At 53.4% G+C, this 15,014-nt stretch overlaps 3 protein-coding genes across 3 annotated transcripts in view; 2 read left to right on the forward strand and 1 right to left on the reverse strand.

Moving 5' to 3' along the window:
• On the forward strand, positions 1-1,252 carry CTHT_0073130 (putative thioredoxin protein; the record flags this gene model as incomplete). The annotated part of the gene is made up of 3 exons (XM_006697507.1): positions 1-82; positions 265-818; positions 887-1,252. 3 exons carry the CDS (start codon positions 1-3, stop codon positions 1,250-1,252), a joined length of 1,002 nt encoding a protein of 333 aa, XP_006697570.1.
• A 4,640-nt stretch (positions 1,253-5,892) lies between these two features.
• Positions 5,893-7,518, forward strand: CTHT_0073140 (uncharacterized protein; the record flags this gene model as incomplete). Its single annotated transcript, XM_006697508.1, has 1 exon — positions 5,893-7,518. The coding sequence occupies one exon, from the start codon at positions 5,893-5,895 to the stop codon at positions 7,516-7,518; it is 1,626 nt and encodes a 541-aa protein (XP_006697571.1).
• Positions 7,519-10,252: 2,734 nt separating this feature from the next.
• CTHT_0073150 (GTPase-activating protein (GAP)-like protein) overlaps positions 10,253-15,014 on the reverse strand; it is a gene marked incomplete at both ends in the record, with an annotated part of 5,251 nt that continues 489 nt past the window's right edge. Inside the window, 2 exons of the mRNA XM_006697509.1 lie at positions 10,253-14,306; positions 14,387-14,565. Of these exons, the coding sequence (XP_006697572.1) occupies positions 10,253-14,306; positions 14,387-14,565 (4,233 nt within the window). The remainder of the gene's footprint in view (positions 14,307-14,386; positions 14,566-15,014) is intronic.

Here is a 15,014-nt window from a genome sequence, read left to right on the forward strand (position 1 = left end):
ATGTCGTCAAAAACGGTCAATATCGATTCGCCGGGGCAGTTCAGCGAGCTTCTGAAGTCCTCGAAGATTGTGGTGGCAGATTGTGAGTTGCCCCGCTCTGAACCCGCGACAGCCCGGACGCCGAGCCCAACAGGAAGACCCCGCCAGCTCCGTCTCCATGGTTAAGGAACCTGTGAAGCTGCGGCTGCGCGCGACCGTCTCCCTACTTCGACTCAATGGGACATTGTCTGACTCTTGAACTGCGATGCTGACATGTTACTACAGTCTACGCCGACTGGTGCGGGCCATGCAAACAAGTCGCGCCCGTCTTCGAGCAGCTCTCCTACACCCTCTCGCGTCCGAATCTCGTGACGTTCGTCAAGGTCAATACCGACAAGCAGAAGGACATTGCCCAGGCATATCGGGTCACCGCGCTACCGACGTTCATCGTTTTTGCTAATGGCAAGGTCATCGAGCGTGTTCAGGGCGCAGACCCACTCAAGCTGCAGCAAGTAGTCAGGAAGCTCAATGACAGGGTGGACTCTATCGGTAGTGGCGGCGGTGAAGGGAGCAGCAGTGGAAGCGGCGGCGAGCGCTGGCTAGGCGCCGAGCTGCCGCGCGGCTATCAGGATATTACGGGTGAGATTGAGCTCCCACGGTGCGAACTGCTGAATGTCGATGGGGACACTGGCAGCGTGCGGGTGCTCTTCAGCGAAAAGAAGCCGAGCGCGCTGTCGGGGAGCAAGAGCCCCAACAAGGACTGGGTTGAGAGCGATACCGATGAGCAGATGTTGCTCTTTATGCCATTCCAGTCTATGCTGAAGCTGCACACCCTGCAGGTACGTCTACCCGATCTCAACCCTAACGGTGTCTCTGCGGATCGCTTGCTAACTGATGATGATGCCAGCTCACATCCCTACCCCCACGCTCCGAAAACAGTGACGACGACGACGAAGACGAGGTGCCAATGCGGCCACGGACCATTAAGCTGTTCACCAACAAGCCACATAACCTTGGGTTCGAAGAGGCAGAGGATTTGAGTCCCACACAAGAAATCACGCTCACGGAGAAGGACTGGAACGCAGACGGCACCGCTAACATCCCGTTACGGTTCGTCAAGTTCCAGAACATTACCAGCTTGGTGGTGTTCATTAAGGACGGGGACGGGGAGGGCGAGAAGACGAGGTTGGATCGGGTGCGGCTGATTGGCGAGGCTGGTGAGAAGCGGGAGATGGGCAAGCTGGAGAAGATTGGCGATGAGCCGGGCGAATAAGAAAAGCCACATACGTGAAGAAGGCATGTTGTTGGGTTTGCACTACCACACCGAAGGGGGTGATTGGGACGGGAACAAGCCCTCGTTCGCATAGACTCAGATATGGCATTGATACAGATATAAGGTTCCATTGCCTTGTGTATGGCTGGAGCGGCAGAGTAGAACTGTGATGGGCTCTCTTTGCAGGGGGCATTTTCTTAACCAAACATCTAACCGAAGGGCTCCCAATCAAGATCGATAGACACGAGCTGAATGCATGGCATGGGTTTTGCAGTTACACAGGGGCATCTTCATGGAGACTTGCCCGGGCGCCGCGTGGCCGTTAGACAGAGACCGACAAGGATAAAATCAAAATTAGGCACCATGAGAACTCCCCACATGCTGCTAACCACCCAGGCAGGCCATAACCGTCCGGTTTTTTTTTCCTGGAAATCTGGACATGTGACGATCATGGGATCAACGGCACAAAACGCGCCATCGGTCCGCACAAACTCTACTTTGACAGGGAGGACGCATAAAGCCGGGCAAAAACGTTCGAGAATCTGGTGGCAGTACAATGCCGTCGGCTACGCCAAAACATAGGCGAGCTGACAATAAAGTAAACCATAATAGCCGCTTAAATCGGTTAGACAAGCGACCGTCATCGTCACCCTCAGCTTCAGATCATCAGCACAATTCCCGGTAACGAGGACACTCCAACAAAGAGCCTCATCGGAATTCGGCCGACGACCAACTAGCAGACAAAGCCGACAACGCATATGCAATGCTTCAAGCAAAGCCGCAAAATAGATTGAAAGTTTTGTGTCTGGCTTCCCCACCACCATCCAGCCCTGGGAGGGATCTTCTCGATGGACTTACTGATGGGGAAGCCAGCCTGCAATTAAGATTTATCTATGCCACAACTGACACTACGGATACCATGGGAAATGGAATCATAGCAACACGGGTAATGTTATGAGAGTCGTGGCAGCCGCACGAGGGAAAAAAGAAAAAAGGGAAAGCGAAAGGACTCCGAGTGCGCTGCGTTGATATTGAAAATTTTGGTGGGGCGGATGCTTAGTCAGATATGGGGCATACTCGACCAATAAAATCAGGGAATGGCTCATTTTATGGCCCCACAGTTCCAGAGGACCGGAAGAATGTTGGTCCCGAGCCATGTGCAGCTTCCGCTTCAGGAAGGCCAGGGTCCAGGCTGCGTGCCACCAGGCGAAACACTGACCGGGAAGCAGGCGAGCATGAAGTCGGCGAACAGTCTCCTTTCCCCCACCCTACCCCCCTTCGGACTGTCAACCGTGACCTCTGGCTTCGCTGATGCGCATGCGTTGTTCGCCGAGTTGCGCTGCTGTCTTGGATGACACCCTCTGCATGGCCACGCATCGGAGGGCCTTCCGCATTCGATGAGGTGGTGGAATGGTGATGACCAAAGCAGCATCAGCAGAGTTCCATTTCAATTCTGATGTCACTGATTCAACACCATCAATCTATGTCGCGCAACTCTCGTCGCGGCCAGTGCATCGCATGGCCTTTTCTGTGACATAAAACTGCCGTGGCAGACCCAAATGGACGACAGACGGACTGGATTGCGTTAACGACTTTCCTGCTTGGAACGCATTGCGCGGTTTACCCAATCCTGCATCCCATCCTTCCAGCAGAGGAGCTCCTGTTCGTCTTAGTACAAGATAGCTACGGTTCACCTGTTGCGCCAGCTGCAATCACGTCGACATTTCCGTTCAATGCCGGCATCTTTTCGTCCCATAAGTCTGTGATGTTAAACCCGAGCTGGTACTCCTCGTATGGAAGTTCCGCTCAGCATCGCATCGCATTTGCATCATCGACCGCAATGACTGCCAGTTCGTCCCGGCTCAGCACACGGACTGGCCGCTGCCCCGCCAAGCACAAACGGGGACTGATCGACTGTCATTCTCAATGTTGTGTTTGGCGGTTATGCGGGGCCCTCAGAGACTTTTGGATCTTTTATGGGATGTTCGTCTTGGACCCGGGGAATGTTGCTACGGGCAGTTTTCCTCATGTTTGATCTGTCTCACGATCTCCCCCATCACATACTTACACTTTTCACGGGCAAAGTCCGGCACGGATGTGGCGTAGACCCAAGGTGTTTGAGATCCATGTCCAAGCCTACTCCAAGGTAGCATCGATATCTGCTCCCCCACAATTTCGTCCATGCTTTTTCCACGCAGGGCCATCGTCCGAGCAGCACGAGATGAACCCTCCCACAATAATGTTAGGACATATAGAAATATGGATCCATATTGAGGGATATGGAGTGCATGCAGATTTGATGTAGGGACACGCAAGATGGCCATGGAGCTGGCAATGGTTGGGTTACGAAGTCTGGGACGGATTTGTGATCTCATGATGGCTGATGCGCTCTGATATTGTCATTTCTAGGGCTTGCTTGCCTTTCGGGGCTTCTTGGCCTTGCCTTCCAGCATCCAGCCCTCCATCCGAGCCGTCAGCTCGCCTATCGGACGGCCAGCTAGCCCTCATCCCGCACCAACCCCCCCCCGGCTCTCCTCTACCGTAAGGACGGCGCCCATCCTACGCTACCACCTACTACCTAATCTACCTCACCTCACTTACAAGTTACAGCTAGGTCACTAGGTTTACGTACCTACTACACCCCTCCATCCTGAAAGCCGACGCACAACCGCAACCTTCGGACGACGGCACGTTACCATGGGTCTTCCAGATCGGTAAGCCTGAGAAAGCTAATGAATTGGAACTCTGCAGAATTACAACGTGGCCCTTATATACTAAGAATAGATCCATGGCACCCATCCATGACCTCGCCCATACCCACCACCCTCTCCCCTTGGACCTCGTCGATCCCCCGAGGTGAAGTCGTGCTGTCGCCTGCCTATTGGATCGAGCTAGTGCTACCTTCGTACTATACGGATGCTTTCGACCTGCTAGTGCTAGGACTCGGAAGAGCCCTATAGGTCTGTGGTAGATCGGCTACGGTCGATCACAACCGAAGACAAGACTTCGCCTAGGTACAACTAACAGACCCCTGCCCCTCATGCGGCACCTAGGTGCTGAGATCGTCAACTGCCTTGTTTGAGAGTCCATTTGCTCGCCAAAAAAAACGAGGTGTACTGGGCTATCATTGTTTCCGGTACAGGAATCACGTGCGTGTGTGGCTTTCCCAGTCAGGGTGTTAGTTTGAGTGTCGGCATTCGCTAAAGAGGATATGACAAGATGATGACCAAGCCAGTTGCTACGTCGGGAGCAGTATAGTATGTACACTGTATCCATCGTCCACTCGTTGTTCGGTAACTTCGGTTGAACAGTGGCTCTCTTTGTCCCGCCTGCTTTGCTAAGTCACCTTGCCTCCGCCGGCGTAACGTGCTCTCGTTTCGCCTGGACAAGATTTCTGCTTGCGGAAACTTTGGCAGGTTTGAGCACGTCACTCCTATCTCGTTTCGTTTCGAGTGTGGTTTCGTGTTTACGCACATCTGCTACGACGTTGGGTTGGTGTTAGCACGGTACTCTGGGCGTTCAGTCCTGCTCTTCCTAGACCTTAGCAGAAAAGACTGGAAAGGAAAACGGAAGAAGAAAGGGAAGAAGATAGGAAGAAAAGAAGAAGGAAGAAAGGAAACTAGTGAAAGCACCACACTAACACCAACCCCAGGGTGTCCTATGTCAAGAGTTCATGCTCTTCACTCCCAGGCGTCGTGGCGTCATGGATTATCGTCCAGTCTCGCCCACATGGCAACCCTCCACCTGAACTTCAAACCCGTTTTCAATATCACTCCCGCTCGGCCAGCTCCCGCTGCTTGGAATCGGCACTCCCCCTACAGGTTACAACCAATGGTTGTAATAAGCCGCCTCCAGGCAGCTGGATTGATTTAGATTGGATTGGATTGATCAGCGTTGACTGGTCCTCCTGCTCCCTTTGTCAAGTGACTAAAGAGTTAACCAACCCATCCAGCAGGGATGACCACGGTCGTGCAGAGACATTTTAATCTATCCTTGAGCACCCTCCCCCCTTCCCCCCCCCCTTTTTTTTTCAAGCGAGCTTCCTTTTCGTTTTTGTTTTTTCTTGAACTCCTGAACCTCTGCAGCTATGGCTCGCGAGAGCCGCCGCATGACGTGATACTACGCCGTAATATTTGCGCTATAGACGCTCTGTCTGCGGCTGAAGCATCAGGCGCATTGACAGACATCTTCTCGAGCTGAGAGCTTTTGCTACTACACTTCTAATTGCGCATTATCTGCCGTTCGTCGACTCTTCATAAGCTACCTTCTCCCTGCTGTGTGTCGTCCCAATCCTGCATACTCTTCGCAAACGTGTGTCCTATCCTGTCTGCCCACGTGCATGTCTGACTCCACTACGGAGAGCTAAACGGCCGGATTATTGCCCGAGTATACGCTGCCGAAGCTATATGACAGCCTACTATAATTCAGTGGCTATAGTCAGGACCCAGCTCAACTGACAGCACGGGAGTAACCTGGAGATTGACATCGACATCAGGAGGCTGGGACGAATATATCTTTGTGAACTTATACCCACAGTAGAAGGGCTTCTTGGCATCAAGAGGCTCGACACCAACAACATATCTAGAACTCCGAGGCTGCTTTGAGGAGAGTTGGGCAATTCTGATAGGAACCAAACCAGCATGCACTACGACCAGTTATTCCCCTGCCACGCCCCGGCCCACCAACCGGGGCAGTTCACCTACTTTCGACGACTTCCCGCCGAGATCCGAAACATGATCTGGGAATTCGCCCTCCCTGATCCCCGGGTCTACGAGGTCCTGGACGCCCCGAACGCAAAGCACAAAACCCCAGCCGACAAAGGCCTCATGTTCGCCAACATCCATCACGAACCGCCCCCGGCTCTGGCCTCCGTCTGCAGGGAAAGCCGATGCCTCGTCCTGCACCACTACAAACCCCTCACCCTAGGCAATACAACAAAATACATCGACATGTCGCGGGATGTTTTGCTGCTCGAGCCGTACCTTTTGGTCAAGAGATTGCACAGGACGCTGCACTTCATGAGCCAGATCCCGTTGATTAGGGAGAACATGACGCAGCTTGCGCTGGGGACGTCGTATGGTGTTTATCCGGGTATCTTTCATCCCGTGCTGGGGAGGAAAGTGTCGAAGAATAATATGACGAAGTTGTTGATGGCGCTGGCGAGGTTTCCGAAGTTGAAGACGTTGGTGTTTGTGGTGCATCAGGAGTTCCAGTTCGAGTTTGACTTGAGGCAGGTGGGCGGTGTGCCACCGATTCAGGTGCCGGAGGCTTATCGCCCGGCAGCACCTCCGGTTGGGCATGTGTTTGCGGCTCCCAACGGGTATATGGCTACAGCCGACATGCCGCATCACGTTCAGCCTACAACCGGCTTACCTTCACCAGCACACAGCACTACCTTGTCGCCCTCCCCACGTCGAGCATTCCCGCATCAACATCAAAACCCCTTAACCCCGTTAACTTCCCCCTCTCACTCCCCCATCCAGCACCCAGCAGTCCCGGCTCTACAAACATCACCTCAGCAGTTCCCACACCAGCACCCCCCTCAACAGACCCCTCAACCACAACAACAATCACAACCCAAGCATCAACAAATCCACCAAGCCTACCGCTTCAAATTCGACATCGAACGGAACATCAACTCCCCCGCGGGGCCCCACGGTCGCCGCCCCTACCATACGAACTCCTTCCTCTACTACCCCTTCTCCGTAGGCAACCCCGACGCCGAAGAGGACACCGATGTCTGGACGATGGCGTGCCGCTCGGGGGTGGCTTGGGGTATGGGTTTGGGAGTGGGTATGGGGCATGGAACTTTACCGGCGGGGTTGAGGGGAATGTCCGGGCCGGGGGCTTTCGCGCCGGGGTTGGGACTTGGAGGGTTGGGGTTGGGAGGGGGGATGGGGGTTATTGGACAGGGAGATGGTGCTGGTAGGGAGGAAGAAGAGGAAGAAGGGGAATGGTGCGATCCGTGGCCGACGAATGATGACTGGAGGAGGTTTAGGAGGAGGTGGGTTAGGGCTATGGTTGCGGCTTGTCTTGGGGATCCTGTTCCTCAAGGAGTTGAAGAGGAAAGCGAAGATGCTGGGGCTGGGAAGGTTCAGGGGAAGGGGTGTCCGCTGAGGAAGCAAGGGATTGGGAATCAGGGGGCGGGAGGAGGGAAGATGGGGAAGGAGAGGATTTATTTGCCAGAGTTGTTGAAGATGAGGATTAGGGGGGCGAGTTTGTTGTGGAGGTATGGGAGTGGAGTTCATCATGGAGCCGCGAGGTAAGGGAAGGCGGGGTTGTTCATGTCTGTTTTTGGGATGAGGCGTATGATAGGACGGCCACGGAGTGGGAAGAGTTTGGCTTGTATCATTTCTCTTTGGAGTCGTTTACTTCTGAAAAAGGGGCCAGGTTGGGGTAGAGAGGACAGCTTAGAAGTCCAGTCTTTTCCGGATGATACAGGCTATGGGCATATATGCTTTTGTTAATTACGTTACGAGATACCCTCGCTCGCTTTGACGAAGCTAAATGCTTGTTCAGCTGGCGAAGAAAAGTGACATACAGGACATGGTTACGCTCAAAAAGACATTATTTCACTCCTCTCATCGTACGGTCGTCTAGGTATATGTCTGCTGTCAAAGTGAACCTGAACTTCCTTTCTTCCCTACGTAGTTCCTGTTGTTATTGTTGTTTTTTTTCCCCTTCCCCCATCTCCTTTTCGCTTCTCTTCATTGCATCATGGCTCCTTCAACTGCCTGTCCGCCACATGTTGGCATATCTACTCAGAGCGTTCTGATAAGCAAAAGGGCGTTAGCCATACTACTTGGCCAGTGGGATCCGGGTAATATATGGAGTAATATTCTAGAAGCATCATCCAACTGTTCATATATGCAACATGGGGGCACATGTCACATACAACATCGAACTTGTGTGTGTGTGACAATTCCCATAGTGACCACCGACTGCATATAGGAGGGGACAGATTAAACCTGGCCTGCCACATCAGGAAAGTCATAGTCACCAGGAGGACAGAGTCTTTTCCTATCCAGTACCGTAGCCTTCCTCCTCCAGTTTTTCCATTTCCCTTCCCCTTCATCATTCTATCATTGATATATTATCCGAACTACACTTGACGTTATCAGGTACCAAAGATACCCTTGTCCACTTACAATGTTCATCTGGTAGGTGCTTCCATCCAAGGCCAGTTCCGTTCAGCAGAGATATTCATGTATGTACCAATCATTCTTGTCAGCTTCCGGAATTTATGTGATATATACCTTAGCCTTTAGTTTATCTTGTTGATAATGCCATTTGTTGTTTCCTCTTCTCTTTCACTCACTTGACTTTGAAGCTTTTTTTTGGGGGGGTTCTTGATCTCTTTGTGCGGATGCTAGTAATGTATCCACCAAACATTCAGTTGTAAATGACTGCTAAACCTTGCTCATTGGTAAATGTCGGGAAGTCTGTCCCTAAGAGCAACTGAGAATGCCCCCTTCGGGAAATAATGCAGTCAAAGACAAACACTCCCCTACAGAACAAGCGTGGCCTTCAGCAGGAGGTGATTGTTCTTAGCAGGTTTGTGCGCCAGTATGATGTATATGAATTTGTGTCTCCTATGTGATGAAGGATGTGATGGGCAGATGAACTCGATGTTACTTATTCCTCTAGTTCCCAATGAAAACAATATCAAGAACGGTTAGCCATTGCCATGTTACTTCATAAAGAGATAGACTCTTTGTGCCACATCCTCCATGAGCACCAAGTCCCTCACGGATGTCAAATGACTCCATAAGGTTTGGCTGAACGGCTGTGTAAAGGACAAGGAAAGGGCACGGTGAGCTGAGAGCAAAATATATATATATATATATATATATGAATGGAAGAAGACCAGATTGAAAGAAGGAATGATCATGAAAAGGAATGGAAAAGAAGAATGGAAGAAGGAAGGGAAGAACGAATAGAAGAAGCTATAAAAGAAAACAATAGAAAATAAAAGAAATAAAAAAATGGGAAAACACAAGGGAATACGGTAAGGAGAAAAGGTTGGAAGGAAAGGGGGAGAGGGAATGTAACCCTCACAGGTCACCTCCCACGAATCCAACAAATACGGGGCTCATACCAGCTTAAGTCACAACACCCACATCTACCCCTAAAAATCTCCAAAACCCCACATTATACTATTAAGCCTATCTACTAATAATAATACTGCATGGTAGGTAGGCAGCTAGATAGGTAGACATGCAATCTCTCCTCCCATCCATCCAAGTTTGCTTTCCGCTCCAATAGAGCCCAAAACAGTGGTATCTCCTCCACAGTCGAAAGTGTAAAAGCACTAGCCAAAGATCCAACAACCACCAAAAAATAAAGAAATGCCAACAACAACAATCCTCTCCAGCCCTAGTAAAGTGAATGTTAAAATTATAAGCCCAATATGACGCTGACAATCCCATCCAAGTTATTTCGATAGTGGCCCGTCATACGTGACCTAAATGTTAAAAAATGTTCCAAATGATGATAATAATGCCCCAAGTGTACAGGAAGCGAAGCGAAGAGGCAAGGCAAATGACATGATAGATCCTGTGCATATCGCATTGCATGTTGATGTTTGCTTCATAAAGAGTAGATAGATGATAGTACCATTATGCATGAAATGCACATCCACATGTCCTTGTTCATTTGGGCAAGTTAAAGTAAGCACCCGGTTGCTCCTCCTTGTAGGTAAACTCAGGTCATAGATACTTGAAGATCAAGGGGGAAATGCAACATAGGTAGGTATTTGAAAAAAAAAAAAAAAAGAACATGTTGTACAACAAAAGCAGTGGTATCTTTGCCCAGGTATCAAAAATAGCAGGAGTTTAAAAAAAAAAAAAAGGTACAAAGGGGTATGGGTGGGTATGTATGAATGGCATGGGCACTCCCCACACCGAAATCTCCCAAAGGCGAACGAATAAACGATAGGGGCAATTAACCAGGAGGAATGAGATCTTCAGTCACAAAAGAATCCAACGTTACCACCCGTCATCAAAACTGCGTCTCCTCCCTCAACCGACTCTTTGAAGGTTGCTGCGTCAGCTGCCCCATAAACATTGCGCTCTCCCTACGACTGCGATACGTCTGCTCGTACCCAGGCGTCAGGCCATTCTCATAATGCGGCCTGTCATACCCAGCCGGCAGGGACGAAGCGTACTGCGGGGGCGTGGAAAACCCGGTCTCATATGCCGGACGCAGAGAGCTCATGGACGCTGACTCGTGCATGATGCGCTGTCCGGGAGGGGTAGGCGTGTTGCGCGCAGCCATGTTGGCGGCGTTGAGCTGGGCCATCTGCTGCATGGTCATGGGCGGCGGCGTCGGGGTGCTGCGGTTGCCTTGAGAATCGAGGGAGTCAAGCAGGCGATGGCGGTGCGGCGAGTCGCTGTGGGAGGTCGATGGTCTGGCAGCATCTGAGGGGCGGCGTTCCTGGAAGGATGTCGGCAGCGAAGGACGGCGCTCCTGAGTGAACTCGGGTTCGGGGGCAGGAAGCTCGTAGTCGGCGGGGTTAATGCCGAAGATGGCCTCGAAGTTCTGCAAGAACATGGCGAACACCGGAGCCGGAATGTTGAGCGTAGGCGAAAACACGATGCCGACGTTGCGGACGTTCATCTTGTTCACATCGGAATTGTCGATGATCTTGATCAAGAACGAGATCAGGTACTTGAGCAGCGTTGCGTTGGGTTGCGGGAGCCGTGCGACGAGCTCCGACAGCGCCGCAAGCTTCTGGCTCTGATCCTGCATCTCCGTCACAGCCTGGAACTGAGGCCGCAGCTCGTTCGTGAGTATCGTCGCGGGCAGTTCACGCAGGTACAGCTTGAGCAGCGAAGCCACAGCATGGATGTCATGGTATTGGCTGTCGTTGAGCAGGTTGACGTCGCCCTCCTGGTTGAACCGCTCGCGCAGCTGCTTGATAACCACGCTCGAACCGCTGAGCCGGAAGATACCCTCTTCAGAGACAGCGTTCTTGGCCTCAAGGTACTGGATGCACCGGTACACCACAGCTGGCAACGGCACCCTGACGTCCACTGGTGAGCAGTACTTCACCGCCTCTGCCAGACTGGCACCAAACACCTCACGGACAGGGCCGTTGAAAGGGTTCTTGGTCTGCGTGGCCGGAGAGTTTCCGCCCTCACTGCCAAACAGAGAGTCCTGGCCATCGCTCGAGGTACGCGTCTTGGGACCAAATCCAAAGAAGCTGCGCTTCCGGGCCTTCTTTTCCTCCTGGCTGGGCAAACCCAGACCCAATGGTTGCTTGTTACCCCACGACTCCGAGTTCGTAATGACATGCCCATCGCGCGGAGCAGAGATGTTGTAGGACGCTACCGTGGAATGGCTGTGAACGGAGTCCTGGTCTGGAGCACCATGTTTCTTTCCTGGGTGCCCTGACGGCGCCTCTCCTGGCTTGGTCGCCTCATAACTCACGCCGACTAACTCCTCGTCGCCATTTTGCTGCTGCTTCGCCTGTCCGCTGCTCTTCTTCTTGCCGTGGTTACGCTCGGAGCCATTGCGGTCGTGTCCGTGGTGATCTTTCTTCGACTCCTTGGACGGCTGCTGGGACTCCTCTTCCTCCGGATCCTTGTAATCGACCCAGCGTATCAACGCATCGACCCACTGGTCGCGCTCCTTGTCGCTCTCGGCGCACAGCACATGCTTCGTCATGCTGTTCGGGTCCTTCTTCTTCGGCTCTAAAATCAAGAAGGCGTGGCGATACTGATTGTCACCGTCTTCATTCGATCCCTGCGACCCATCGTTCGAGTGATTGGTCTGTTTGCCGATCTGAGCTCCACGAAGCTTGATCGTGCCGAGATGTGCGCCGCCGGGAGTCTCGTAATACTTGAGCTGAGGGCCGTCCAGGACAAAGTAGCGAGCCTTCCATCCTCCAAAGTTCTTCCCTCTCTTCGTCAAGTAGCCACTGCGATACGGCCGGCCGCCAGGGCCAACCCGTTCGTGGCCAGAGTCCGAGCTACCCGTCTCATCAGCGTTGGGCGGCAGAGTGTTGGTCGAGAGATACTTGCACAATTCCAGCGCGGTATCATGGTCAAGTGGAGTGTTCAATAGCTCATCCAGGTACTGGTTGAGCGCGTCGCGACGAGCATCCAGCTTTGCCGGTGAGTGACCGCTGAAGAGGGACCTGTCGGGAGTCTTGGCGGTGAAGTTGGGGCACTGTTTCAGCCTGTGATCCAGCTTCGCCAAAGATGCAGAGTCCTTCTCAATCCTCCATAGCTCACCGCCGTCAGCTCTCGAGTAGACGGCCAGGGTGAAGACCGGATCTTCTTCGAGCTGGGTCAGGGAGATTAAGCTGGCCCGAGAAGGCTTCATACGGGAAGAGGCAACCTTGATGTCGATATGCGGGAGGGCGTTGGGAGGAAGCAAAAGATCGGGATACTCCTCGGTCACAAATCCCTTGTAAATCTTCTTGCGCTCCGGCGGGCGCTCCTCGTTATTTGACTTGGTCGGACTCGGCGTCGAACCGTGTTCCTTATTAGCAGCGCTAGGCGGCTGATGTGACTTCAGGGCAGGGGCAGCATCGCCGGCTGCTGGGGATGGTGTGGAAAGAGGGGTGTTGGGCGGTAGGGGGATGGGCTGCCGGGGAGGACGGGGGGATAGAGGCATGCCAGCATAGGCACCAGCCCCTCTAGGAGAAAGCGGCGGCGAGTTTGGCGAGCTGAGTGTAGTGACAGGCCTGGGGCTCACAGGCAGACCTGGACTCATGAGAGGAGGCGCCATGGCACCCAGAGCACCACTCAAGACACCCGCCAGCGAGGCAGGACCTCTCGGCGGGAACATTGCCCTAGGAGTGGGCGGTGCCTGGTCCTCAGGGGCCTCTTCCTTCGGCATGCCCTTCTGGCTACTGCTCTTCTTGCTCTTCTTGGACAAGCTCCTGAGCTCCGCCTCTTTCTTCGCCTGGATGGCACGCTCGCGGTCATCCTCTTCCCGAGTCCTCCTGCGTCCTCTCCTCTCCTCTTCATCGGCATCGTCCACTTCGAGAATCTTGTCGTAATCTGTGTCCGTGTCTAGTTCCTCTTCTTGGGAGACATCGGGCCTCGGCTTCGGGTTCTTAAGGTGCAGCGGCGCCGGCGGCGGTTTGCGCGGGGGCGGGGCAGTCGGCGGGGGAAACTTGCTATCATCGAGCTTTGGCGATCGATCAGGCAAACCAACTGGTAGCTGGGGAGGAGGTATCCTAGGCGGCTCGCGGGGCTCCAATCGGGATGGCGGGATGTTCACATGGATATGTAATCCATTCTCCTCCTCAGCTTTCTTGGCAGCAGCCTCTGCCTCGAGCTCTTCCCTCTCGTGATCGAAGTGATCTAACGCATGATCGCTCGGCTTCGGCATCGACTCAACAGGATTGAGCAGGTCTTCAACGCCCGTCCGAGGGCTGTTGGATAATCCATGGTCCCCGGGAGGAGTAATGGGATAAGGCGCCAGGGCAACGTCAATGGGTGACGGCCTGGGGCTGTCGGCCGTCGGCACTGGCGACGCAGGGATCTCGATGACCTGTTCTCTGGTGGCTGAGGGATCGGAATTGACACCATTGGTGCCAGCCTGTTGGCCATTGGGCACCTGAGGAGATGACCCGGATCGGGATGCTTCTAGCAACTCCTTCAACTTTTTCTTATACTTTTCCTTCTCCTTCAGGGCTCGCCTGAGGTCCCGGTCAAGTTCCAGGATAATTCCCCTTTGTTTGTCGACTAGCGACCACAGCTTAGCGTTTTGTTGTGCTTGTGACTGCTTCTCTTTGAGCAGGTACTGGATGACTGCCTCGGCGCTGCCGGCCGTCCTGATCAATTGTTGGATGTCGGGGAGCCCGTCCGCATCCGCAGCATTGGATTTCGATGTCGCGGCAGACATTGCCGAATCGATTGATGGATTTTTCAATGTGCCCTTCACGGGCTCGGTCCGCGTGGTTGTTGTGGTGGAAGCCATCGTCGAGGATTCGCTCGAGGGGCCCGCGAGATGAGCTCTGACTTGAGTTATGACGAGGGTATCGGAATCACGACGGACTGCATCCGGAAACGCAGGTGAGCGGGGGGAACGAGCTGGTCTGTAGGAAGAGACGAGAACTGTCAGTGCCCATGTTCTCTCCTGCTAATCCAGGGTACCTATCCGTGAGTAGGCACGCACCCAGGGCTTCTGTTCTCGGGAGTAGTGCTTCCTGAAGAACTGCTGTGGTAGTATGTCTTTGCAGCCTCTCCCGAGGCTCCGTCGTCAGGGGCTTCGGTGGTGACGATGCGGGGAACGGCAGAGGCGAAAGTGGTTCGCGAAGGGCTGGGGCTCGTCGGTGGCGACGAGGCGTTATGCGACTGATGGAGAGGACTCGTTGCAGATATGAGCCTAGACCTGGGCCGGGTAAGAAAACCGGGATCAGTATATTGATTTTATGGATTGCTCGACAGCCGTTACACAACGAGGTTCGGGCAAGCGCCAAACAAAGGGCTTGGGCCAGGCCAATAATGGATGGGATGCGGTGCTACTGTGAAGCAGGCTGGGCCAGCGGGAACGGGGGAGGGCTCGTTCCAACTACCCAGGTACGTAGCCGTAGTGTAACGGGATGTTGACACGGAGACTGAGGGGCGTGATGCAGCCACTGTAGGACGCAGCACGCAGCTCCGTTGCCAATCGCCAATGAGGCAGGCAAGACCTAAACAAAAGCACAAGCTGTCGCGTCCTGGGGGAGGACCAGGCACGAGACAGAGACCAGAGAGAGAGAGAGAGAGAGAGAGAGAGAGAGAGAGAGAGAGAGAGAGAGAGA

This window comes from Thermochaetoides thermophila, assembly GCF_000221225.1.
Source record: "Thermochaetoides thermophila DSM 1495 unplaced genomic scaffold scf7180000011823, whole genome shotgun sequence".
Lineage (NCBI taxonomy): Eukaryota > Fungi > Ascomycota > Sordariomycetes > Sordariales > Chaetomiaceae > Thermochaetoides > Thermochaetoides thermophila.